Below are 21,656 nucleotides of genomic sequence, written 5' to 3'. Positions count from 1 at the left end.
TCTTTCACCGCGCGGTTTTCGATCGACGCGCCTCTGGGGTCACTCACCACACACTCCCGGCAGCAATCAGCTCGTTTTCCTGCGTTTTCAATTTCCGCTCGAAACAGAAGGTGGCTTTGGGGCCATGCGTGTGTGTGAGAGAGAGAGAGATGGACAGAGAAAAGAGGAGTCGTTTCTGGGGAGTCATGTTGTGTGCGTGTGTGTGCTTTTTTTTCGCCATCATCTCCGGTGGGATGAACGGTAGACGTTGGCACTTTTCGCGTATTCCTGTTTTTTTTTTCATCCCCTTCAAGGGTGAAAACCACCCTGCTACGTTCCAGGGAATGGGGAAGCGAAAACAAAAAGCACAAAAGCAAAGGCCGCTGGTGGATCACGAATTTCTTGTCTCCTTTCGTTGACGCTGACTTAACCCACCCCACCCCCTAGGCTCAGCTCGCTCTTTCTCGTGGGGTCAGTTTCGGTTACCTTTCCGATCGTGGCTAATCCTTCCCTCTGGAACAACCGCCAGGAGACGAACATTCCCGGCGCGTGACGCTGGAACAACCCGCGGTGTGCCGCGAGAAGATCAGGTTGCGATAGCGGTACTTTCGTGCCATCGCTCCACATCGTGGTCCACCTCTGGGAGAATGCGCGATCTCTTCTGGTCTGCGATCACTGGCTTCCGTTCCTTAGTTTGCCATGGTAAAATGTGAAGGAATTATGCCAGCAGGCGCAGGCACCCTTGCTTATGTGACTCCTCCTGGCGATGGCGGCAACATAAAAACCGGGGTTGCGTCTTTTCGGTGGTTTTGTCTCTTTGACAGTTTGATCGACGATCGGTTGATTAGGTGATGCGGATCGGGCCGAATAGGTGACGGCTAATTTGTGGCGGTTCGTGGCTGGCAGGTCCCTAAAGACCGTTGCAGAGGTGTGGGAGACATTCTTCTTCATTTCTTTCAATAACGTTGCGTTACCCTTTTTGGCTTAATTTCATTTCAGGTCGTGCTGAACGATTGACGGATTGTCGTGAACTTCGGGAGTACTCTTTGTTGTCCACTGTCTGCTTGTGGCATTGGCTTCTGATTTTACGGGAAGTGGCCAGCACGACAATCGAGAAGAGATTGTTTCGTTGGAGTGAGTATCATTTATGGCATCCCTGTACTTGTATCTTTTCCTTTAACTCCCCCCTTTTCAAACACCTGACGATGGATTGCTACAGGTGAGAGATGTAACGAAGCATCAACAGCATGATGTGAGGGTTTGCAAAAGCACAATTGACTTGTGGCAGCACGTCTGAGAGAAAGCTCTGAAAACACGATACGCGTTTTTTTTAAGGAATAATTATTAGTGTTTGAAGAATATACACCCCTATCAAACAGGTAGATCCCTTTGCCCGTTTTATGTTGCTGGCATCTCGAGAATGAGAACCCAGCCGGGGTTTTTTTTAATGTCCTCCACGTTTTTAATCGCGCATATCATCAAAATGAAATCGAATCAGGCCACTTTCGCCGCCACTTGCGTCATTGGTTGTGTTGCGCTTGGGTTCTGAATTAAGGGCTTACATCGTGTGATTTTTTGGATGTTTTATCTGGCTCGCTATCGAGGCATGCCGCTCTGATGGCAGTTGGTTCGATGGCGGCACTTTCTTTGAGTATCATATTTCGACATTTTTTTTGTAAACGCCTTAAGAAGATGGCACTGTAGAAATGTTCGCAACATGCCTGTGCGTTTGGTGGGATTTTACAAACTCTGCCGTGACCAATTTAATTTACAAGCTAATTCGTACCATGGCTGGACCTACTCCGGCTCGCAGATGGATGCGCTAAATTGATCACACACATGGCGCCATAAGTAACATCAATATCCGAAGCTTGTAGAACGAACGTGATAATTTTCTGCTGCAAAAGTACGATAAACTGTGCAACATAATTCTATGTTCGTAATCTGAATCTATGGATGGATGTGAATTGATCATTTCTATGTTTTCAACATGTTTTCTTGCCAAATTTCTTCTGAAGATCAGCTTTTTTATGATTTTCATTTGATTACTGGAATCGAATGATATGTTATGACTTCTATTTTAGAAAATTAGCAATGGCATGCCGTTTGAATTTTGCTCAAACTTAGTCACTGTAAAGGGACTAGTTAGCAACCAGTTTGGCGTCAAATACTCTAGCATCTTTACTAATTATTTTAACGTGATTTCGGATAATTTACCCCTCCACTAGTAGTACTCTTCATTTTCTCAGTAGATAATTTGTTCACGAGATCATAGTTTTGTTTGTTCAAAAAATAAATCGTTAATTTAATAGCTCAATTTTCGTCAACAGTGTTTAGATCGCGTCAACCAGAGCCTGGAAAAGGTTCTGATCGCCCGTCATCGACACCTTGCCCTGGGCGACGGCATCCTTCACCGGGACCTGCTTCGTGCCGATGGAGATGAAATCCTCGTCCTTCAGGTTGATGACCACATCCGGTGAGCCAGCCTTGCCATCGGACACCTTCAGAGCCTTCAGATCAACGACTGTTGGAAAAAGAAATAGGGTTAGACTCTATGATCATTAGAGGAGTTCGCGGCACATCTCAGGTAACAATACGTACTAATTTCGTGGACACCATCGGCGGCCTCAATGTTGAGCTGGAACACCCCAAGAACCTTGCGGGGACCATTCGGATCGATGCCTGCCACACGGGCCTTAATTTTCTCGATCACAGCGTCGCACTTCATGGTTCTGGCTGGGTGTAATGGAAGCACGCTGTTAGTACCGAATGCAGAAAAGCCTCTTGTTCGTTTGCGTACTGCTTGGTGCATAGATGCATCTTTTTATAGCACATCATAGTCTCTCTCTCTCCATTTTGGAGGTGACGTTCACAGCTCTAAATCCACCTGATGTAGATTGTGGAAGGGGTGCTTAGAGCTACGCATGCAGCCGTTACGCGATTCGTTGGTTAATCACATTTCATGAAGGCGTCCGATTAAACGTGGATTAGGACCGTGCACCAACCATTAATCCGTACAGTTTGTTTTGGTCTTAGCAAAGGTGAGCGGTTCGCGTTATGAACTAGCCGGTGATAAAGCGTAGTATCCCCCGGGTGGATTATCCTAGGTACAGGTGTGTCATGTTTCGACCACATCGGTTCGATATAAAAATCGGCACGAGTTCGGTGCAGTGTGTACAGTTCTCTGTAGGACATCCGTTTGCGAGTTCCCTGCCAGATTTTTCAAAACCAACCACTCGAACAACCATGAAGTGCGACGCTGTGATCGAGAAAATTAAGGCCCGTGTGGCAGGCATCGACCCGAATGGTCCCCGCAAGGTTCTTGGAGTGTTCCAGCTGAACATTGAGGCCGCCGATGGTGTCCACGAAATTAGTACGTATTGATACCTGAGATGTGCCGCGAACTCCTCTAATGATCATAGAGTCTAACCCTATTTCTTTTTCCAACAGTCGTTGATCTGAAGGCACTGAAGGTGTCCGATGGCAAGGCTGGCTCGCCGGATGTGGTCATCAACCTGAAGGACGAGGACTTCATCTCCATCGGCACGAAGCAGGTTCCGGTGAAGGATGCCGTCGCTCAGGGCAAGGTGTCGATGACGGGCGATCAGAACCTTTTCCAGGCCCTGGTTGACGCGATCTAAACGAATAGACTGACATTAATTGATTAAACGAATCATGCCATACTTTAAACACACAACAACAACAAAAAACAAATAAATTGCGTTAATGCTTGATGTTCATTTGTGGGGAAATGATTTCGTTGTACGATTCTCTTGAGTATGATAAGGACCCATAGTAAGCAGATAGAATTTCCAGGGGACATTTAAACGATCAAGGAACACGAAGGATTAGCAAACGAGTCACTTCTCCTACAAGCACTATGTTCCCAAGTACCCTTAGTTGATACAAAGTAGCGTCTCTCAGAAGTACATGCTCCGGTCCGTCAGCACCATCGATTGACCCCGAGACAAGGTAACAACGGCATATACCGTTTAGTCATCCTCAACCGCCCGGCTGCCATAAAGCATTGTCCTCGTTTTCTGCCCGGTCACTGTCAAAGGCAAAATGATAACGATTCGTGAAGCATTATCGCATCTCGCATCCTACGATAATCAACTGCAACGAGTAATTGTTCTAATTAAACAGGTCAACAATCGATGCCGTCGCTCAGCCCTTCAACGTCTTCCCAACATCGACTTCGTTGCATAACATCGCCGGGTCGGGATCGATCGAGAGATATCAACTGCCGAAACCCCTGAGGGACACGGTGACAAACCAGCTGGATCAAATGCAGCGTGAATTTGCATTCCGATGTCGTGCACTAACTTCCCCAACACCTGCTGCCAAGTTGCCAGACGTCCGGCGACAAAACGACAAAGTTCCAATTGACGGCGAATTGGTCATCGAGTGCCGGGACCGTGAGGACCGTGGGGACTCCGGCGTCAATTCACGGCTCCAATAATCCAATTAAAAGCACACCGAGGTGGAATCTGGACCCACTTCAGCAGCGAACCAGATAAGATTGCCGCTCCTCTGGCCGGGTCCCGGCATTCATCCTTCCGTCGATTGTTCGCTAATCATCGGTTCGGGCTGGGTCGAAGATCTTAAGGCCAATCTAATACCGTGTGGCCATCTCGTACCCGCACCACCGAGGTTTCGGTCTCACACCTTAGCCTTTATCTGGCCAGTGGCCCTGGCCCGCTACACCTCTGGAGGCGAGTGTACGACACGAAACGGGTGGGCTATAAAACCCGCACACGGAGGTCCTCGCAGGGCCATTCGTTAGTTCCGGATCGTACGCGTTGGTACCGATTCTTTCCTGGTCTCGTCGTGCTCGTAGACATACACACCCTGACACAAAAATGTCGCTGGAAACGGTCATCGAGAAGGTGAAGGCTCGCGTGGCCGCCGTCGATCCGAACGGACCCCGAAAGGTGTTGGGAGTGTTCCAGTTCAACATCAAGACGGCTTCCGGTGTCGAGCAGTACGGTAAGGATGTGCAACGTGTCGCAGGAGGAGCCTGCAGGATGTGAATTTAACATGTGCTTTGTTTTCGTTTCCGGTTCCGGTGTAGTTATCGATCTGAAGCAGCTGAAGGTGGAGAAAGGCACGACCGCCACGCCGGATGTGACCGTAGGGCTGAGTGTGGAGGACCTGGTGGCGGTCAGCGCCCGCACGCTGTCCGTGGGTGATGCGTTGACGCAGGGCAAGCTGGACATCCAGGGTGATGCCACGTTGGCCTCCAAGCTGGCCGAGGTTATCTGAGCTGTGCAACGCCCCGGTATCCTGCCGGTGACCTATGTGATCTAGTGCGAGTCCCATGCCATGCCAGCGGTTCGTTTCGGTTATGCTGTTTTTTTTTGGGTGTTTTCGATAAGAATGATGGTTCGTTTCTCTGTTTATTCAATAAAACCCAATTTTGTATGTTTGTATATATTTATGGTCTATATTATTTGCGACCAAGGGCTGTTTATCATCCGAAATCCACTTTTCCTTGCATGGTATAAAACGTAGCTCATTTTCATGACTTTTCCACCCTCTCTTGCTGCAATACCTTAAAAAAACCTTTTAAAATACTAAGGATAGCTCATTTAATTGAAATTATGTACATACGTTAATATTTTCAACTGAACATGGTTTTTCCGAAAAGGGTTCGTCCAGCTTGGTATTTGTTGCACCCTTTTAGGTTCGAATTTCGGCTTTTTTCCTTTAAAACCTTTGGTACAAATCTGCAAACGACAATATTTCGTCTTTCCCAACCCTTCAAGACCTATAAAAATACTCATTCATCCCCATCCTTGCGATACTTTTCAATCGCGGCCCTCGAAACCGCATTTCCACCATATATCCAGAGGAAAAAGAAACGACACACCCTGTGCTGCCGTCGAGCGACAGATTTTCGACGCCCAAGTTTGCTATCAAAAACCGGCCGATTCTAATAAGAGAACATGCTTCGAAGAGGTAGCGCTCAGCTGGTGCCCTGGCGCTGGTATTACGCGATCATCGATCTCGCTCCCACGCATTTGCCAAAATCGGCTGATAGCTCCCTCTCGTGGTGTCGATATCACCGTTTCAATTCCATATCGTTCCAACGTTCCTTGGTGATCGCCCATCGTTATTAGCGCACTGTGGGATTTTGGTAGGATTAGTTTGTGAGATTATCATTGGGCATAATTCATTTCGCTGCATACATAATTTTCTTTTTCATCGCAAAACAAAGGAGAAAACTGTGTGCGATACCTTTCTATGATATTAACCAACCTTCCTAAGGCAGTGAGTGTCTTTTCTGTACGAAACAAAGTGAATTTAATGTGATGAACATCAAGCGTTTTCGGTTATCACGCAATGGTTCATAGTGCAGCGTTGTCCAATCACGGCGCTCGCTTAGAACACGAGAAAGTGTTATCGGACTGCTCGCTTGTTCTACCGCATGATTTCTTGCGCTGGATTAAATCTAATCAGCAGTGCAGAACATGCCTTCCTCGCGGATGGTTCGCGCACGCTGAAAAATTTCGCAAATATTCCAAAGAGCCGCCGATATCATTACGATTTTTAGCTAGTAACGGGAAATCATACTACTTGGAGAACATGCAGCAAAGAGGTAGCATGCGTTCGATCTTATCCGAGATGGAGCTGTCCTGCTCCCACATATCTCCCCACATTGAAAACTGGTCCTTTTCGAACGGTCACTTGCCCTTCATGTTGGCGCGGAAAAAATGCACCATACGAGAGTGAAGCTACTAGTGCAACCTAAGCACCTGGTAAAGGCAACCCCGATCCTACTACAAATCTCAACAATTTAGCTCATTTGATGATGATATTCGACGCCAGGTTTTGCTATCCAAAACCAGCCGATTTTAATAGGAGAACATGTTTCGAAGAGGTAGCGCTCAGCTGGTGCCCTGGCGCTGGTATTGCGCAGTCATCGATCTCGCTCCCACGCATTTGCCAAAATCGGCTGATAGCTCCCTCTCGTGGTGTCGATATCACCGTTTCAATTCCATATCGTTCCAACGTTCCTTGGTGATCGCCCATCGTTATTAGCGCACTGTGGGATTTTGGTAGGATTAGATTGTGAGATTATCATTGGACACAATTCATTTCGCGGCACACATAATTTTCTTTTTAATCGCAAAACAAACGAGAAAGCTGCGTGTGATATATTTCTGTGATATAAACCAATGCTTCCCACAGCGTAGAGTGCCTTTTCTACACGAAAGCAAGAGAAATTAAATCGATGAATAAAAACGATGGCTGTTTATCACGCAGTGGCCCATAGTGCAGCGATATCCAATCACGGCGCTCGTTCAGAACAAAAGAAAGCACCCCTCCTCTTGTTTTGGACTAGATTTGTTTGTTCTACCGCATGGTCAATCGCGCGCCCACGTGCAAGCCACCATGTGTGAATTTTGTGTGTGTACTTTTGACGAGATTCGCGCACGGGCATTTTACGAAAAAAAAAACAGAAGAGATATTGCAAGCAATCTAAGTAGCTGAATGAATCACACACTGGGTATGCAACACGGTTTGCTTTGATGTCATTTACCAGCTTTGTTCTACTTTTGTTTTGGTCCGTTTTCCATTTAACGCAACCTGAGAACCATTTTCAAACATTTTCCTTTTTACGCTACACTAGAAGAAGTTCACAAAGGTCTTCTTGCATCCTCCACTTTGAAAGGAAGGATTGGACATGACGCGCATTCCAACGACGCTAGGTGAATAAAAGCGATAACCACATGCACTTTTAGCGGAGAGGAAGGTGATAAGACAACACCTGGGCACACACTCTCGACTAAATGAATGCACTCGTATACAACCGTCTGGCTCAAACCCTAATGCACGTGCTAAATCTCACACCAGCTTGCTTATCATCTCGATACAGCTCGTGTCGATGCGGAAACACCGCGCAAATGTCCCACCGCCCGAATCCGAACGCGAATCCGAACATCCGGCGCCGAACCACGAACCAGGGTTGTTGATCGTCTACGAGTACGCGCGCCACGTGAGACTTACCAAAACGTACCAGTTGCACCGACGATCGTTCCCCAGACGGGTGGTTTCACGTTCGCATCCGCAGCAGCTGTTCTGTCGCTGGCGTCAGCTGTGTCTCACGATGAATCCGGTGTTCTGCGATTTTATTGCCGGTTCCTTCGGCGGTAAGTGTGATCTGTGCCGCGTGTGCGAAACGTCGCTCTTATTGCAGACGTAACCTTCTCGCTACTACAGGTGCGTGCGGACTGCTGGTTGGCCATCCCATGGACACCATCAAGGCGTGGCAGCAAAATTCCAACTACGGCATGGGCAGCGCCATGTACAACATCATCATCCGGAACAACGGCGTAAGTGTTCCTCCGTCCATCCGTCCGCGTGTATGTGTGTCTCACCTCATGTGCGCCTGGTTGTGACAAAACAACCGTCATCCGATTAAACGCGCGTCATCTTCATCGGCCCGACGCCAACGTTTTGATGCTGAATCGAGACCGAACACGTTTGGGGCCAAAATTAGAACAAAACCCACAGTCACAGCGCGCCGGTCGTCTACGTTGGCGTTGACGGTGTCAGGGTCAGGGTGGCAGTAGTTGTGGTTTCCCGTGCCGCCGACCATCTCACTCGTGCATGCTTGGTGTAACGATCGTTTGTTTCCTTTCTCTACTTTTCACCAAACCCGCGCGCCAACCAGCTCAAAGGATTCTACCGGGGGATGTACTTCCCGCTGCTGTCGAATGGCGCCCTGAATTCCGTCGTCTTTGCCGTGTATGGGTCGCACCTACGGTACCTACAGAAGCAGTAAGTGACGGTTCCAACTGGGGTCACAATCCCACGCGATCGCCATCTGACGTCCGGATCTTTTGCTCTCTCTTTCTCTCGCTCATTAACTGCAGCACACGGTCGGACCGGCTGCGAAAGGCCTACTGGAGGAAGCACGTGTTCCTGGCGGGTTCGATGGCCGGACTGGCGCAGGTGTTCCTTGCCTGTCCGATCGAAGTGGTAAAGGTACGCCTGCAAACGTTGTCCTGTGAGTACTTCTGCAGCATCGTCATCCGCCACCGGTGAAAAGGTCCTTCTCATCTCTCTCACTCTCTTTGGGACAGTCATTGGACATCCGTGGGCCTGTCTGAAGGACATCTTCCGGCGCGAAGGCTTGTCAGGGATTTACCGCGGCATCACACCGATGATGTTCCGGGACGTGCTACCGTACGGTGTGTACATGTACGTGTACGAGTACATGCTGGAGATCGAGGAGCGGTTGCATCGGCTCAGCAAGGACCGATTAGCCGGGGCCACCGTTGGTGGGGCGTTGCAAGCATCTCTGATAGCGACCGCAGGTGCCGTCGCTGGTGTTGCCTCGTGGATGTTCATCGTACCGTTCGACGTGGTGAAGACGGTCATGCAGGCGGAAACCGATCCCACCATACACAAGAGCATGATGCACTGCTTCCGGTCGATGATTAAGGTACGGAATGGCTCGTCTGCCACTTTGCTGGTATGCTTCACTGCTTGATCTTCTTTACAGAAACACGGCTGGCGGTCACTGTTCCGGGGCAGCTTGGTCATCATCGCTCGGGCCGCTCCCGTCAATTCGGCCACCTTCCTCGGGTACGAGTACTGCCTGGAGAAGTGTCAACACATGATGGATGAGAAGTGAGCTGCGGCCACTGTACTAAGTCTCCCCAACCCCCCAAAACCCCACTGTAAATGTACATATAGAAGTTAATGCAGGGTGTGCGTGTGTGTGTTTGAAGAGAGTTTAACGGAGAACACCGTGATAATGTAAGCAATTACCTTTAGCGTATGTTTTAAAGTAACTCTTAGGTTCTGTAATACACGTTGAAGTTGCTGAGAAGTAATCGAAGACAATGGACCATCCTTTCTTTTTTCTCGGCCGATCCCAGTGCGACCTAACACGGCCGCTATGCTCACGTTTCAGGATGGAAAAGTGACGTCTGGTTGCCATGGTTGCACGGCAGGTCCACCTTTCATTTGCTTGTCATCCAACCACTCGTCAGGAGAGAGGGTGGGCTGCTCTGTTTCGTATAATTTTATTTCCTTATATAGCTGTTCTTTAGTACTTTCAGTTATTATATAATATTGTTTTGCATTACCGTTTTTTTTAAACACTTTAGTTTTACTAACACTTTATTTGTTTTCATTTTGTGTTCTGCCCCCATCCGGCCATCGTTTCGCAGTTCCGTTCCATCGTCCTCGGCCCACCTGTTTCTTCTGTTCGATCTTCTGTCCTTGGTCTGCCGCATCGTGCTATACACACATTCACATTTACTGCAGTCGGCACACGCAAACTCACACACACACAATTTCAGCCATGGTTCCTAGTGTCCTTCGAGGCACAGGTAACGTAGTGGCTGTCAGGACTCTGAACATATTCTGAGACGCTCTACTTTTCCTTCTTTCTGGGCGACAGCCGCTCTTGTACCCGTGCGTTACGCGTTTTGACTATGCGCAGTGTTTTCTTGTTTTGTGTGTTTCACTTCTCGTACCGACGTACACGCCTATAGTCACTTCGCTTTTGTATTCATCACCTTTCTGTTTGTTACATTTTTTCATGCATTTTTTTTTATTCACAATTCATTTCTCTTATATTTTGTTTATTTATAAGTATATATATATATTCCTTTGTTTCTCACTACTCACAGACGTCTGTCCGTGATCGTTTCGTGTGCACGATGGGTGTGTTGGTGCACGCTTACAATGCTGCCCCCACCACACTTTGTATTCTCGCTGCACCGAGAAGCGGTCAATCGAACGATCACGACGTTCAACACCTCCTTTACGGCTGCGGCTGGTGAAATGTGTTCTCGCACTCATCCTTATTTGCTTAAGTGTTCCTACGTCTCTTATTTATCATCAACACAGCATTTACATGCCCTTGTTTTGCGTAACGTAGTAAGTTACACCGGTCTACCATACATTTCAACTTTGCTGCTTGCAGATCCATCGTCCTTCCCCAACCCATCCTGACGCATCCTATGTCTAGTTGTAGGTTAGCTGTAGAAACTATGTTGCGCGGGCTAATGCAGGTTAGGACTTCTCTAAGTGTATACGTGTATGTATTTTATGTGGGGCAAGTATGTTTGTGTGTGTGGCTGTGTGTGCATGAATTTAGTGAAAGGAGCGTTAGATATTCTACCATTGCCTTTGTTTTGCGTGGTCTTTTGGGTGAATTCGGTTTTAAATTTTATATCTTTACTTTTTTTGTTCATTTCTATTAACTCATATATGTTACTCGAAGCCAAACTCGTTATCGCTTGATAGCTGTGTGTAAATTTACTCGCGCAAACTTATAACGAATCATAAACGTTTCTCTACACACTCACTCGTACGCACGTGCGCAGCACTCGTTAGCCTGAGTGGGTGCATTTATTATTGTTTTCTGCGATTTATCCTTTCCACCAGGCGTCTTTCGCCACTGCACAGTTCTTCGTTATTCTAATTGCGTGTTTAGCGAATCGTTCCCTGCCAGCTCCTACGATCGCGAAGAGAACTATCGTTATGTTTTTCTTCCACACGGGAATTGTTTTCCATATTCTACCATTATTTGGTTGTTTGGTTTTTGTTTCGCATTGTTGCACTAGTTTCTTGTAGTAAGCGTACGACACACTCGCGCCATACTAGCACAGAGCAGCTAACGATTAGTTTCGATCTTACGCTTCACATTATCTTATCTAGTTCGGCTATGCAGAAAAGAAAAAAAAACATCTCCCTTTATTCTACGTTCAACTCTCATCTAAAGTTACTTACAGTGTTCTCTCTTTGTTTGTATACGCTTATTTTTCGCTTCTCTTGTTCAATTTTCTGCCATACGAAACACAAAACTAAGCATAACATACCGTTTCCTTGCAAGGAGCTCGTGTGCCGTGGTCCTCGCATCTCCCACTCATCTTCTATGTCGATTTCGTATAAATACTTTGAGTGTATAACATAAAGGATTTGGAGCTTTTTTTTTTGAACCTGATTGAACTTGCCCTATTACTACCGCTTAAGCGTTTGCGGTCTACTTTCCAAGGGCTCATGCTATGGCGCATCTCTCTGATCTCAGACACCCCCATCTCTCTCACTCTCCCATTTTTCTTGCATAATAAACGATCATTCAAGCGGTACCACACCCGTATTCCGTTTTGAGTCACGTGTGCATGCAATGAACAAGAACAGGAAGTGTCATCATACACCATGCATAGACTTCTATACAAACACACACACACATGCCCGCAAAACACACACACACACCCGCATTCCAGAGAAAGGTACGTGCTGCTGCCGACTTGGTACATTATTGGCGGCTATTCGTGCTAGACCACCGGATTCTCCGGTTCGAAGGATACACAGGATAGCTTCAACATGGCAGCGCCTAATGAAGGAGAAACATAAGCGAATAATGTATCAGTACGACGGTATATGGAAATCGTTGCTACGGTTAGCAGGATAGCATAAAGGCGACTCCCACTCCCAACCTCACTCACCTCGTGCATCGACTAAAAAACACAGGCCCGTAAAGGGTTCGAATATGCATCCCAACCAGTTCAAGTTCCGCTCCCCCGAACCGATCGATTTTGTGCACTTTTTTTCTCGTTCATTTTGGGTCTTTAGTTTGTATCTTTGTTTGCTTTTTTTTTTGAACGTCACATTTTGTTTATTGATGCATCTATCCATCCGTTTGTCCATTGCTTCCTTTAGTTCAATACAATATTGTAGAGTAATTATTAGCAGCTGCTGATAATAGGCAACTTTAGCTTACTTACTTCTCTCTCCACATTTCCCTTCTTCGCTTATCATTCAACTCTCTCTCTCTCTCTCTCTCTCTCTCTCTCTCTCTCTCTTTTTGTTTTACCAAAGCCATCTCCTGTCTGCGAACCTATGTACGGATCTAGCTTAACACATCATGCCCGCGCACCTCCGCAACATCGTCATTTGTTTTCGTGTCTACACATTATTTAGCGTTTTTTGCTGGATTCCCTCGTTTCCTTCTCTGTTTAGGTAGTAGTATGTGTGTGTTTGTGTGTATGATTCCTACAGGTGATTTTTTTCACGTTTTTCTTTTCTTTTGTATTATTTTTGCCTACCTTTCTGCAAAGGTGAGCGGTAAGTGTTATTTAGTATCACGTTTTAGTATCATTTACTGCTATATCGGGATATAATGTATCTCTTGCTTCTCTCCCTTCTCTCTCCCCCACTCTTTGACTCTTTGTTTTTTTTTGCATTTTTTTCTGACTCAAACGCTTCAACCTTGCGACGCAGGGTTAGCGGGCTTACGGCCTAGTCTCGGGGTTCTAGGACACTGCAATACCAGAGCCCGACACGTGTGGTTACAAATCCTATTTGGTGGGTGACAAAGCACTTGACGCGCGCTCTGCGGGCTTGATACATATATCTAGGCAGCGGACGAGCGAAAAGGACCAGCGGATCCCAGCTAGCTGGAGTGGAGCAGGGAGCTACCGGCTAGGATGGAGACAATCCCCCTACGACGACGACGACACTGCACGGACGAAGGCTACGAACGAACGATAGTCCTAGGCAAAGCAAGGACACCGGAGCGCCGTAAGTGAGCGTTGTTTACCGCGAATGTATGAAAAAACAGACAAAAAGGATAACCAACATCAACGAAACAGCTCGCTACTACCGTTTTCACTACCCGTCCAATGAGTGCGGAGTGGGGAGGAAAGAAAAGGAGAGGTAATCCAGATGATTATACTATACAGGGAGGTGTGTTAGTTGGTTGCGGATGCATCTTTTGTTATCCTCCCCCGTCACTAGATCGTGTGCATCTCCCACCGAGTTGCATCCGATGGTGCTGGTGGTGGTGATGGTAGTACGGCACTTTATATGTCCTGCTGCGGCCTACATTATTCGCCTTCTTCCCCTTGGCCACCTTTATAACTGAGTCTGATAGCATATTATCCTTCGCCCCCGTCAGCTTCCTTTTACCCTCGTATCTAAAGGATGTCAGCGCGTCTGTATGTGTGAATACGTGTGTCCGAGCGTATGATAAAGTAATCTTTTTTAGTTCATTTATTTTCTATTTATTTACTCTTTCATCTAGTGTGCGAGTGTATGTGTGTGTGTGTTTGTGTGTCTATGGGCATTTATGTAAGTGGGCACATATTTTTTTTGTATCTTATCTTCCTCTCCCATTGCTACGAACGGTCAACAACAGTTAACGGGTGAGAGATGTCGCCTTGTGTACTAGCCATTCATACCTACACACACAAACACACGCGCGCGCGAGTACACGCAAGCACCCACACACACACACATTGAAAATACAATCACACTCGACAGGACACGCCCGTGACGCAACATTCGCACACTCACCCGCAAGCGACCGGAAGATCAGCTGTTCTTATGAATCATTTCGATTTGCTATCGAAAGCTCAGCGCGTCCGCCTCTCATGCTCCTGTACACACATACAAAAAGCGTGTGGAGCTGAGGCAAGAGGGGGGTGGTACATGGAGAGAAATGGTGGCGTCGAAATCTTCTTCTTTTGCTGGGTTCATATAAGAGGAATCAGAAACACGAAGTATACTACCTCGCAATCCGCAACACATCATGTCCTCTCGTTTACGACTTTCAACTGACTTTTTAACACTTTGTGTTAGCGCCCCGTACCACACGCATGCCAATAAACGACACGAAAAGTGGTATTTCAACCGAGTAGGGTTTTACTGAACACTGGAGGGGGGCTAGAGCTGGCATACAGCCGTCAGAACCTTGCAGCTTTGATGCTTGATCATTTTGGCGACGAAACCAAACGATCGCGAACCACGATCGCTCTACTACCATGCATGTCAGGCTGAACTAGTTCACGATAGCAGCTAGCTACGATTGCCGCCCTTTGCATATTCTAAAGCGTGACTGTGTGTGTGTGTGTAGGTTTCCTCTTACACATATGTATAAATTTTTTCCTCCGCTGTGTGAGTGTGTGTGTCTCTCTCTTTCTCTCTGCTATTTCTCGTTTTTTTCTCTTCTTCTGGGGAATAATAATAATTAATATTATATTTTTTCATATAACTACAACAAATACATCTTTTTTTTCTTCTTTTAGCAATGCGCATATGTTTGCTAGCGTGTGTGTTTAATCCATTCCGCACTGCACTTCGGCAACGTTGTCTACCTCTCTCCCCTCGCTTTACTATATATAATCGTCTAATGCTTTTCCATTGATTCGCTTTGTTATACCATCTTGCTCAATATTTTGTTGTGTGTGTGTGTGTTGTTTTTTATTCCATTAGTTAGACGATGTTTGCTGCAGCATTTGGATTTTTTGTTTGTTTATTTTTTTTCTTTCTCTATTTTGTTGTTGCTATCATTTTCCCCTTCGAGCCTTTTACTTTTTCCGCCTAATTAGTGTTGTTTCACGTGTACCTCTTCCAACGCGTACCTTCTTCCTTTTGTAGTACTGTTAATATAAATCTAGAATATTAAGCATGCCTTTTTGCAATGTGTTCCTTTTTTGCCTTTTCTCATCTCCTTTGTGTGTACGTGAGTGTGTATTGTATGAGTGTGTGCGTGTGGATGTATGTGTGTGTGTTTGTATGCGGATGGGGTACGTGATTTTTTAAATCCTTGATTACATCACGTTTACATCTATTTTCGATTTTACCAATCCATCGTGGATGGATATTTGCGTACGTGATTCTTTTGTTTGTTTTATTTTTCTCTTCTACACTGTAATCTGAAATATTAGTATTTCTTCTATGCTTTCGCTTGTTATTATTTCGCAGCCCTGCTCCTGCTTCCCATTCTTCTATAATCATTACCACTCTAATGCCATCCAACGCTACATAGCTGATACTGCGCGCTAGATGATAACGTTATGCTATTGTTTATGTTTTAAGTGCCACAGTGTGCGGTGATGGTTAGGGTGTTTTTTTTATGAATGGAGCGAGCTTGTCTCGTTTTTCTTTTGCGTCTATGATATATTCAAATGTACGTTTCCCACAAGTCTTTCCCTGTTGTTCACCACTTGAATTTTTTATACTTCATTAACCCCAGCTCATTTTTGCTGAGCTTACTGTAACACAATTTCGTCAAGGCTAGCACATCTTCATACAGGCGGTATTTGCACGTTTTGATTTCAGAACCGCGCAAACTCTTGCAGGAAGCAAACAAATTCTTATAAAATTAATATCGGAACGCAGCATTAAAGCCGAGCCAACATATTCTTATCCCTTTGCTTTATGGTGCTGAAGGAAAAAAATTATGAAACAAAAAAAAAGAAAAAAATGCCACTACTAATTCACAATTCATCAACACAATAGGTAGATAACAGCTGCGTAAGAGAAACGGCATTATCCACAACCCGCGCAGGATTCCAGTATTCTCCACTGTTCCGCGTGATCAAATAAGAAACTCCACTCTCCGTGTCCCTCACGACAGATTAACTGTCAGGATTTGCATACCGAATAAGAAACAATTTTGTTGCAAATATTTACTTCCCACCACGGAGGCTGTAGAGCAAATTCGTCAATTCAATCAAATGTCAACCACACAAAGAAGGATCCTGATTGTGGGTGTGTAAATGTCAAGAGGGTTCACAGCTCAATAACGCCTACGAACGAGCCTCCCATTTGTTTGGTGATCGACACACACGTGATTTAATTCCTTCTGTCTCTCCTCTCATTACTCCGAAAGATAGTAAAGCGCTTATGGTGAACAACGGGCAACGGGGGATTGTTGCTTTACCACGCATCTGTGGCTGGATTTCAACTGTTTCCCCTCTTACTGGGGTGAAGAGGATGATCTCGCTATGTGAATACATATGAATGCGATGCAATGTCTCTGAATGTATTTGGGGAGAGTGTGTGTATGTGTGTATGTACTCGAGAATGTCTGTTTGCGTGGATCTGCGTGTACGTGTGGGAGTGGATGTGTGCAGCAGCATTATGTGTATGTTGCTCCTCCGCGAAGTAGGCGGTTTTAGAAAAAATATTATTCAGTACATCACTTGCTTAACGCGGCGGCCGCATCGACCGCGGAGGCGTTCTGCTGGGAGGTGGCAGCGGACAGTGCAGATCCGACGGCCGATCCCGGGGGCTGCGAGGCGCCCATACCACCGACGGTACTATTATTGTTATTGCCAGTCGAGTTTGCCGACGAGGGCGACGAGGATGATGTCGATGTGACGGTTGACGATGAAAGCTGGTTGGGGTTTAGCGGCGCGCCGGCCGATCCAGCCGACGCGTTGGCGTCCTGTATTAGCCCTCCGGCCGATTGATTGGTGAGCTGATTTTGTTCCTTGTTGGGCGCACGGGACGATATTTCGAGCTCGTTTAGCCGCTTCCACAGCTCTTCCCGTTCCCGCTCCCGTCGCTTCTCTCTGTCAGGTGTAGAAAGGATACATGGGAAACGCGTTAGAGCCAAGCTTACGGAATTGAGAAGACATTTCGATAGTGCTTACTTCTGCCGCTCGGCTTTGTAGCTCGCTGTTAGTTCATCAAACAGCTTCGAGTTCATCTCCATGAATGTTTTCAGCACGTTATACACCAAAGCGACGATCGTCTGGTTCCAGTGCTCCTTGCTGATTCGATAGAGCGCCGGGAACATAATTGGCATAATCACGGGATTGTTATCCTCGATCAGTGACATCGCGTACTCATTGTTCCAGAAGTAAAGTGCCCGCTCGGCGACCTGCAAGTGAATTTCGTAGCCAAATTAATGGTGCGGTGCTGCTGCTTGTGGTAATAAGGATACCAAAGACGTACCTGAAAGTGTGGACTGGACACGCACTTGGCAATCTGCCGAAACAGTGGTTCCTGTATTTTGACGAACTGTGGCGGTTCGATCACGTCCAGTATCTCCTCGATTTCGCCCAGAAACATCACCTCCTTCTGGGAGCACGTCTTTGGCCAGAATTTGAGTAAGCCCCGCACGACCGGTTCCGTTAGCGAGGCATCCTTCTCGAGGAACTGCACCACGCAGTAAGCAAGCTGGGCATGGTAGAGGGACAGCACTTTCACCTTGTGTAATGGCAACAGGACCTTCACCAGAAACTGTTTATGTTCCGCCTTCAACGGTAGTGCGAACCCATTGATTATGCTGCACGAAGTGTGAACGGAAGAGTGAAGAGAGAGAAAGAAAAAAAAGATTAGCAAAATGTCGTACATTTACTGAGAGGCTTCCTCCAACGTGAAGCGCTGCTGTGATAACAGCGGATGTGAAATCAATTGAGTCCAATACGAATACCCAGCGGGGTTTTGTTGAGTTTTAATCGAATTTGAAGCACACAAAAAAAACAAGAAGATCAATGTATCACAAAGAAGATTTTTTTTTCCAATGTTGTAACACATCATTTCCTGATTTAAAGGAAGCGCTAATTAGTCGTCAATTTCCTTATGCCTAACATTTCCCTAGTGCCGTGTCAATACAACCACCGTAAATTGAGTGCGTACACTCTCTCTCTCTTTTTACATGTATTTATTTTATGAATCAATTTTTCCTCCATTGCGCGACACATGCGCGCAAGCAAGGAGCACAAAAAGGTCGGCCAGCTGTGGCTGAGTGCGGTTCGCTTACACAATGAATGAATGTAAGCACTGACGGACGGATGAATGCATCGCGGATGTTGAGTGAGTTACGGCAAGTACCTTTTTTTGTTTTTCGCAAGATGAACACGCGCACCCACACTCATCGTTATTTGAGCGCAGCGTGGCCATGTCGCAAAGGGTAAAGGGTTGATATTTTTACACACACTTCCCGCTTACATACTCTGTGTCTTAATAAGTTCGTGCACGTAATTATTATTTCTTAGATTACAGTGACACTCTTCGCAAAAGCTTTTCATGATGCCTCCCGCTAGGGCAAAAGCATTTTTATTTTATAATCTTCAACTCGAGTTAAATCGCTGGCCTACTTTGCAATGCTTGATAATACAAACACGCTCGACTCAAGCATACCGGTGCAACAGATCCACCCAATACCGAGCAACTTACCTTCCCAAAATCTCAAGCAGCTCGCCGACGCCATTGAAGTGTTCCGTTTCGTATATAAAACGTAGGAATATATTATTAATTTGCTTACGAATAAACGCACGTAATCCTAGAAATTTCCCATAGATACGATGCAACACGGTTTTCAGAAAGTCGCGCTCTCGCGGATCTTCAGAGTCGAACAGTTCCAGCAGCTGCAAGGCAAGAATAAAGCATAAACGCGTGTCTCCTCCTTCATGCGTCACACCAGGCGCCATCATCATCCAACACATGGCCATATTCTCACCTGTAGCACAAATTTCTGATCAATCACTTTCTTTCCGAACGTTGCTTGGAAGTCGGCTGATTCGAGAAACCGAAGAAAAACTTCGTACACAAGCTGCAGATGGGGCCAGGAAGCTTCTAAGGTGGGATCGTCCTCTTCCGGATCGAAGTCAGGATTTTCGCTGGGCGGCAGGGTTCGAAATAAATTCACAGATATCTGCGACGAAAACAAGGAAAAGAGACGAAGCAAACGTTTGGTCAGTAAGCCCGGTCACCCAACGCAAGGAAGATTCTCGCAGGACGTGCGCGCTGCTCACCATTTTGATAATTTCCGGATAGACGTTCTCCGTCAGCACGCCACGGCCATGTGTGATGTAGGCTGACAGATCGTTTAGCGCTGCCCGCTTGATCTCCTTTCCCTTCAGATCCGACAGTGGATCCATAAAATCAAATGATACGCAACATTGCCGCAGCTTGCGGATGAACAGCTCCTCCTGTTCTAAGCTGGAACAGTCAACTGGAATGAAAGGAAGCACACGAGAAACCGATTATAGTACTCATCTAAAAGGGATATAGTCTTCAGCTTCGCGCTGTCGCCTACTCACCTTTGAGTGGTGGTAGCTGCTGCAGCTCGACATCCTGTGAATTCCTGTACCGTGATGAGCCCTGAGATTTTTTGCTTTTCTTCTTGAGCGAACGTTTGGCGAACGGATCGATTCGATCTACGAACGTTCCACCAGACGACATGGTTTGTTCGGCAGGTTGCAGTTTTGCGCCCTTTCTTTAACTGGTGTAGGTGTTAATGATATATATATAAGTGTTGGGTGCGCGTGAGTGCGTGTGTGTGTATACTTGGCTCCTCGGGAGCCTGCGAAATGGAGCTTTCTCTGCTGCTGAGCTGGTTTGGGGTCGCGTTAAGAGATGGCTTTGTCGGCTTAAGCGTTTCACTACGTTGTTTCGCCTCGATCGACGTACTTAGCTCCAACCACAGCACACAGATTTACTCTAGTGGGCTTTTCCGTACGATGACCCAAAAGCTTTACGATGCTTGCTTGTTTGGAGGGATTGATTACACGCTGCTGCCCGCCGTGCTAAAAGTGGTGTAACTTCTGCGCAAACTTAAAACAGCAAAACACCCAGCGCACACACACACACAGGAGGACACTCTCTCGCAACGAACCACCACACCCCACTCGCAATATGGGGTTGCTATGCAAACAGCTGGCGGAGGGCGCGAGTTTGTTTCTTTGGCCGATTTGTTATCCTTTCGCGCGCGCGCGAACACACACACACACACCTCTCCTGGGAGAAAGCGCAGCAGAGTGGGGAGTCACCAAAAACGCTCACTACTGGAGGAAGCACCACACACGCAGCACCGCCGACGGTTCGCTTCCCTCGGATCCTTTCTCATCAGCTGGACAGGCAGCAGGGTACGCTTCCAGCCTGGACGTGCTACTACACCATATCACTTGTCTGCTCAGGGATGCCTTCAGGATCTTCCGGATGCCGTTGTGCGGCGGCGTACACGTGCTGATAAGCTCCGTGTCTCGATCCAGCTAGCTGGTATATCTCGCTGTAGTGCCCGCGGGTTTGTCGCTTCTGCAAGGACTCACCGGGAGGGTGTTTTCCTCGCCCAAAATAAAAAAAACAATCGCAATTACACAGGCAAGCAGTTGGTCTCGGGAAGGGGGGCTTGCAAATTAGCCAAAAGGTGACAACACGCTCTTATCGGCTTCACAAGCGTGGAGTGACGGTGGTATCGATCGTCTGCAACTGCATCAACAAACCCACGTTTATCCCTAGGCTTCGATGTTCGCTACGAAATTCACACACTCTGCGCGCACACACCACGCTAACCTTATTCCTCCCTGAAAAAAAACGAAGGGTGTGTGTGTGTATGTGCGTGTTCGCTCGTTCCTTTCCCGGAAGAGAGGGGTTGTAGAGAGTGAGTGTATGTGGAAAACAAAACAGAAGCTGCCCTTAGCTGGATTCTCTAGGCGCGCATCGTGGGCATCGAGCAAATTGGGCCCCGTTCACTGATTAATTCATCATCGACCTTCGCACCGATTTTAAGAAAGGCTCGGCCGCTGGGGGAATTTTTTTTGAACGTGGGAGGATGGATGGGGGGGCGCGGCAGTTTTACAACACAACAGACACACAACACACTCGCGCGACCGCACCGATTTTGTTGTATTTTTTTGTTTTTTTTTTTCGCCACTGCGCTCGAATATGCCACTATATAATATGTACCCGCGCGCTGTAGTAACCGCTTCTTTATTTAACTTTATACATCACTGTAAACTGCACTGCATCGCTGCAAATGGGAGAAGGGGTGATTAAAAAAAAGGCATGAAAATTATCGTTAACGCCACACGCTATAGTGTGTCATTTTTCGTTCGCGTAAAAGTTAGTGCGACTGTTAGGAGCGTCCTTTACAAGATCTCTAAAACACTTTTCACTTCCTGTTCATGCTT

At 46.7% G+C, this 21,656-nt stretch overlaps 5 protein-coding genes across 5 annotated transcripts; 3 read left to right on the top strand and 2 right to left on the bottom strand.

The window, feature by feature from the left end:
• The first annotated feature begins 978 nt into the window (after nucleotides 1-978).
• Nucleotides 979-5,388, top strand: LOC128722225 (uncharacterized). The gene is made up of 3 exons (XM_053816079.1): nucleotides 979-1,113; nucleotides 4,126-4,968; nucleotides 5,054-5,388. The coding sequence occupies exons 2-3, from the start codon at nucleotides 4,842-4,844 to the stop codon at nucleotides 5,242-5,244; spliced, it is 318 nt and encodes a 105-aa protein (XP_053672054.1). The 5' UTR covers nucleotides 979-1,113; nucleotides 4,126-4,841; the 3' UTR covers nucleotides 5,245-5,388.
• Nucleotides 2,313-2,707, bottom strand: LOC128722227 (uncharacterized). The gene is made up of 2 exons (XM_053816082.1): nucleotides 2,581-2,707; nucleotides 2,313-2,503 (listed from the first exon to the last, which is right to left on the bottom strand). Exons 1-2 carry the CDS (start codon nucleotides 2,705-2,707, stop codon nucleotides 2,313-2,315), a joined length of 318 nt encoding a protein of 105 aa, XP_053672057.1.
• LOC128722226 (uncharacterized) lies at nucleotides 3,226-3,620 on the top strand. The gene is made up of 2 exons (XM_053816081.1): nucleotides 3,226-3,352; nucleotides 3,430-3,620. Exons 1-2 carry the CDS (start codon nucleotides 3,226-3,228, stop codon nucleotides 3,618-3,620), a joined length of 318 nt encoding a protein of 105 aa, XP_053672056.1.
• A 2,704-nt stretch (nucleotides 5,389-8,092) lies between the features above and the next one.
• LOC128720684 (solute carrier family 25 member 45) lies at nucleotides 8,093-9,625 on the top strand. Its single transcript, XM_053814370.1, has 6 exons — nucleotides 8,093-8,135; nucleotides 8,206-8,318; nucleotides 8,660-8,766; nucleotides 8,862-8,995; nucleotides 9,072-9,433; nucleotides 9,494-9,625. Exons 1-6 carry the CDS (start codon nucleotides 8,093-8,095, stop codon nucleotides 9,623-9,625), a joined length of 891 nt encoding a protein of 296 aa, XP_053670345.1.
• A 2,974-nt stretch (nucleotides 9,626-12,599) lies between these two features.
• LOC128731849 (serine/threonine-protein phosphatase 2A 56 kDa regulatory subunit epsilon isoform) lies at nucleotides 12,600-20,009 on the bottom strand. The gene is made up of 7 exons (XM_053824997.1): nucleotides 19,788-20,009; nucleotides 19,500-19,699; nucleotides 19,205-19,399; nucleotides 18,922-19,112; nucleotides 17,695-18,028; nucleotides 17,391-17,620; nucleotides 12,600-17,309 (listed from the first exon to the last, which is right to left on the bottom strand). The coding sequence occupies exons 1-7, from the start codon at nucleotides 19,927-19,929 to the stop codon at nucleotides 16,934-16,936; spliced, it is 1,668 nt and encodes a 555-aa protein (XP_053680972.1). The 5' UTR covers nucleotides 19,930-20,009; the 3' UTR covers nucleotides 12,600-16,933.
• Between the last annotated feature and the right edge of the window lie 1,647 nt (nucleotides 20,010-21,656).

The sequence above is a fragment of the Anopheles nili genome, chromosome 2 (assembly GCF_943737925.1).
Source record: "Anopheles nili chromosome 2, idAnoNiliSN_F5_01, whole genome shotgun sequence".
NCBI lineage: Eukaryota > Metazoa > Arthropoda > Insecta > Diptera > Culicidae > Anopheles > Anopheles nili.
This window is presented reverse-complemented; position numbering and strand designations above follow the sequence as displayed.

Coding starts and splice junctions, on each gene's coding strand:
- LOC128722227 (XM_053816082.1), bottom strand. CDS start 2,707: ATGAAGTGCGACGCTGTGATCGAGAAAATTAAGGCCCGTGTGGCAGGC. Junction 2,504..2,580: donor CGATGGTGTCCACGAAATTA/GTACGTATTGTT, acceptor TTTTTCCAACAG/TCGTTGATCTGAAGGCTCTG.
- LOC128722226 (XM_053816081.1), top strand. CDS start 3,226: ATGAAGTGCGACGCTGTGATCGAGAAAATTAAGGCCCGTGTGGCAGGC. Junction 3,353..3,429: donor CGATGGTGTCCACGAAATTA/GTACGTATTGAT, acceptor TTTTTCCAACAG/TCGTTGATCTGAAGGCACTG.
- LOC128722225 (XM_053816079.1), top strand. CDS start 4,842: ATGTCGCTGGAAACGGTCATCGAGAAGGTGAAGGCTCGCGTGGCCGCC. Junction 4,969..5,053: donor TTCCGGTGTCGAGCAGTACG/GTAAGGATGTGC, acceptor GTTCCGGTGTAG/TTATCGATCTGAAGCAGCTG.
- LOC128720684 (XM_053814370.1), top strand. CDS start 8,093: ATGAATCCGGTGTTCTGCGATTTTATTGCCGGTTCCTTCGGCG. Junction 8,319..8,659: donor TCATCATCCGGAACAACGGC/GTAAGTGTTCCT, acceptor CGCGCCAACCAG/CTCAAAGGATTCTACCGGGG. Junction 8,996..9,071: donor ACGCCTGCAAACGTTGTCCT/GTGAGTACTTCT, acceptor TCTTTGGGACAG/TCATTGGACATCCGTGGGCC.
- LOC128731849 (XM_053824997.1), bottom strand. CDS start 19,929: ATGTCGTCTGGTGGAACGTTCGTAGATCGAATCGATCCGTTCGCCAAA. Junction 19,400..19,499: donor ATCCGGAAATTATCAAAATG/GTGAGCAGCGCG, acceptor TTTTCGTCGCAG/ATATCTGTGAATTTATTTCG. Junction 19,113..19,204: donor ATCAGAAATTTGTGCTACAG/GTGAGAATATGG, acceptor CTTGCCTTGCAG/CTGCTGGAACTGTTCGACTC.